Source organism: Priapulus caudatus, unplaced genomic scaffold, assembly GCF_000485595.1.
Source record: "Priapulus caudatus unplaced genomic scaffold, Priapulus_caudatus-5.0.1 Scaffold82, whole genome shotgun sequence".
In the NCBI taxonomy this organism is placed as follows: Eukaryota; Metazoa; Priapulida; class Priapulimorpha; order Priapulimorphida; family Priapulidae; genus Priapulus; species Priapulus caudatus.
The window spans coordinates 47,897-52,051 of NW_014577143.1; the positions used below are offsets into that span (position 1 = coordinate 47,897).

General features: G+C 39.4%; 1 protein-coding gene across 1 annotated transcript in view; it reads right to left on the bottom strand.

Moving 5' to 3' along the window:
- Positions 1-2,225: 2,225 nt before the first annotated feature.
- LOC106804636 (leucine-rich repeat-containing protein 15-like) overlaps positions 2,226-4,155 on the bottom strand; it is an 8,601-nt gene continuing 6,671 nt past the window's right edge. The window contains exons 3-4 of the mRNA XM_014805903.1: positions 3,702-3,832; positions 2,226-3,347 (exon numbers count right to left, since the gene is read on the bottom strand). Coding sequence (XP_014661389.1) covers positions 3,044-3,347; positions 3,702-3,832 — 435 coding nt within the window. The 3' untranslated portion in view covers positions 2,226-3,043. The remainder of the gene's footprint in view (positions 3,348-3,701; positions 3,833-4,155) is intronic.

Below are 4,155 nucleotides of genomic sequence, written 5' to 3' on the forward strand. Positions count from 1 at the left end.
CATAGAGATAGGGAGAGAGAAAAAAAGAGAGAGAGAGAGAGAGAGAGAGGAGGAAAGAGGAGAGGGCGCGCGCCAACACACAGAGATGGGACACAGAAAGAGAAAGAGAGTATAGCAAAAAGCACGAACCTATAACCGCATTTGGCGTAAATCTATCGTTTCTTTTCGCCCTATGCGCCAGCTATAACGCGACGTACGTACATTCCAAAACTACGTGTGAACGCTGTTTAACTCAAGGTCACGCTATACGCGTATCTTACGGAGTCCGTAAGATACGCGTTCGAAACTGCGTTTTACGGTACGTGTGAACGCGCTATTAATCTCACAGACATCAGACTTAATACGCATTTGATAGAGGGCGCATATCGGCAACTGTTGTGTCAGCAAGTGTAGTTTACTCCTAATAGCCGCATCGATTTTGCTTTACTCCGTGTCTTTAAAGTAGCTGGTCGATGTGTTCTATAAGTTGAAAATATAACTTCAAATGTAATAAAAGTTAAACATAAAGATGTGTGTGTCATGTAGGGCACATATCGCCATCTGTTGGCTGATTTAGGTTTTATTAGCCTTACGTCAGCTAGAGCATGCTATAAATTATTAATGAGAGATATCGGGATTTATTTTTAATGTGAAGCTACTACGACGAGCATCCCCTCCTCATTTTAAATGCATAATCTCAGCAAAGTCTTGTTTTGTTTGTGAGATAATGGGCATGTGCGATTAAAGGTATCCCGCGTGGTTACACGGAGATTTGGTGCGATTAAACACCTTATACTTATCAGAGTGACTGGCGGGTATGTGCTCACTAAATTAAAATATTAATTTTCAACGAAATACCAAATACCAAAACCAATACCAATACCAAATTTGGCATACCTATAAGCACCATATGATTACTAAAGTAACTGGTGTGAATGCGCTAGTCCTGCTCTATTCAAATATACACAATCATGGTACGCAAATAAACACAAACGTGTAAAATGTTAAACCATAGATGTCGCATCCACACGAGCATTAGAAAAGTCCGGTTTTTTACGTCTTTTTGCAAACGTATAACCATAGTTATTTTTCTCGTGTAGACACGGGTACGATATCATATATTACATAATTACAGACAGTGATTAAACGCCGATTAATAACTGATTAAATAGTTGTTTAAATTGACTACGTCACGAATTTTCTATGGTAAAATTTGTAAAAATGTTGTTGCCATTTTTTTACATTAAAAGTAAGAACTAACGGGACTAAACGTATCGTCAAACTGATACCTGACGTCCTGAACCTGAACGTGTCGTTACCTGATCCTGTCGTTACCTGATCGTTGTCTGAACCTGACCTGAACGTGTCGTTACCTGATAAGATTGTTTCTCAACTAGTTAAAAATCAAAAAAACCTGAACGATTTAATATTAGTGTTCCTGACATTAATTGCTTGCTATGGGCTATGTATGCGTCACGAGTGTATGTTCACATCGAACAATATAGTAAAATAAGAAGTATAATGCAGCAATTTAACCATAAAAAGTGAACAGAATTAGGGGCCTACTTATATTTTGCGAGAAAGTAAAAATTTATTTTTTATTTTTTATTATTTACGGTGACGTAATCACTTTAACCACGCGATTGCGTAAAGCTACAGTTGTCATTGCCTCCTGTTATAAGCGGTCGGGACATTCGGCACTGCCTCCTATACGATTCACGCTCACACGCACGTACATAGTCCTCACAAACGATGATAGCAAGCAAACAAACCGACTCACCCTTAATTCGGCGAATTTATAGCCGATGCCTACAGCGAGTAAGGGCACTGCATTCACACACGCCGCCGCTGTGATCGTTGGTGGAGTATAAGCGAACCACCACCGACTACACTCGAGCGGCAGTAAATATATCCAAATGTCAACGGCTCATAAAACGTCAGTAGACACGTCGGTGATCTGTCGCGCGTTTCGTAAACATGAGATTGAGAGAGAGAGAGAGAGAGAGAGACACACACACACACACACACACACACACACACACACACACAAACACACACACACATACACATCGCTTGGTTTGATAGGTTAAGTAAATGTGGCTGTATATACCACCCCTGGAAATGACACAAAGAACGCGCAGTCACGGTTCCCTTGGACGCTCGTTTACATATTCAAACACAGGAATATCGTGATATATTAAAAACGACACTCTTCCTAAATTAGGTTTAAAAATTACTCAACCTTGTGAGAGGAATATGTCAGCTGTTTAATCCAAATATGACCATTGCCTCGACATGTAGCTTGATAACGATCAAGATTACCCTCAATTCTTTCCGAAAAGTTTATCGAACCTGTTCAGACACTTCTAGAAGCTGATTTACACGCCTCTAAGCAAATGCATGTCTGTCTGTAATCACAAGAAACCCCTCGTCCCGAATGTAACATGATAGCGTGCTGCAGTTGACTACATAAACGAAAAACACTAGAAATGAAACATACACACACAAGTAATATTACATACAATAATTCATAGATCGCTCTAACGTTGTTCGCACATATACTAAAGAATAAGGAAATTGCTCTTTGTGAACGAATTTTACTATTTTTACACAATCGATAGCCTTAATTACTGTTGGTACGGTGATGCTTTCGTATCTATCGTATCGATCTTTCGTATCTAGGAAAGAAGCCAGCACCGCATCTTGTAGAAAAAACGAGCGTCTTCAATGACTACATTGACTTTTAGTTGAACGTGAGTTCGTATCAATTCATTAACAAACGAATTCACACCAGTTCACGGTCAAACTAATTCACAGCAATTCGTGATTAAATAAATTCGCGCCCAATTCACGAGTGAGCGAAATCGAAACAATTCACCCAAACTCCACGACAGATGGCGCTCTTCTATTGCTCAATTCATCGTATCCGGTAAACGTTGTACGAAGGGGGCGCCGCATGCAGTTTCCAATTCACCACGAACCCATTCAATGACAATTCAATGACAATTAATTAATGACAAGTTGAATTTGCATCGGTTCACGCGTGCTCTAAATCACTTCGCGATTACGTGATCAATTCATCCCTGCCAACTACCGTCACGAGTCCCTCGTCGTCCTGCATTCCGCTGGACAGCATCGAAACATACTTCGACTGTCGTCGGACCTGTTCGCGCTTACTCATACACGGCTTCTTAGCGCCCAGCAGGAAACACGCTGCAAACGCTGACGCACATATAGCGGCAGCGACAACTATCATGGCGGCGATGACGCCAGTGGAGAGGTTGACGCCATCGCTGACGTCACATTGTAATAATGTGCTGTTTAAGCCGATGATCTTCTGCCCTTTTAGGTTCTCGGGCGATGCGCATCTACAGAGCGAATAAGCAAAGGAATCCTTGGAAGACGACAGTAAGAAAAAAGAAAAAAATAATAATGCGATTTTAAGCTTAATGGCCATTGCAAATGTTCGAGTCTCAATTGCTGGTTAGTGGCTTCAAGAAAATGAGAAAAAGCAAAGTTTGTTGATGAAGTTCTTTCTCCGAAAGAACACTTTAATCGCTTGATTTTATAATTTTGTTTAATTATCATCAAGTGACACATAGTATCTATTCTTTTTTATAAAACCATTGTATGTTTCCTTTAAATTCCGTCACCATCCCCAGTAAAATCTAATAGTGCCCGTGTGAAGCTAAAGAAATTCCTTGTCATCGTTATATACTCACATGAAATTAGTCTGGAATCGCCAGTTAATATTAGTCTTTAGGCCGGGCATCCATAGCGAGGTGCAATCACACTGCCATGGGTTGCCCTGGAGATCCAAAGTCTTCATACGGTCCCAGGGAAGCAGTGATTCCTTTGCCAAAAACCACAAGAAATTGGGTAGTCATCAATTTGCCAATATTATATTTCACACACGCAATCTACATATATTTATCTACAATCTATATATATATATATATATGCATATATACATTCACACCTAATTCACTTCTGTATCCTTCCACAATTTCCCAATCAGCTGGTGGTCATTGCTAAATAACTTTACTCGTAAATTTAAATTAGTGTACCTCACAATTATTTATATGTATTATACATTTATTACATTATACATTACATTACATTATATTACATTGCGTTACATTACATAACATTACATTATTATTATTATTTTTATTA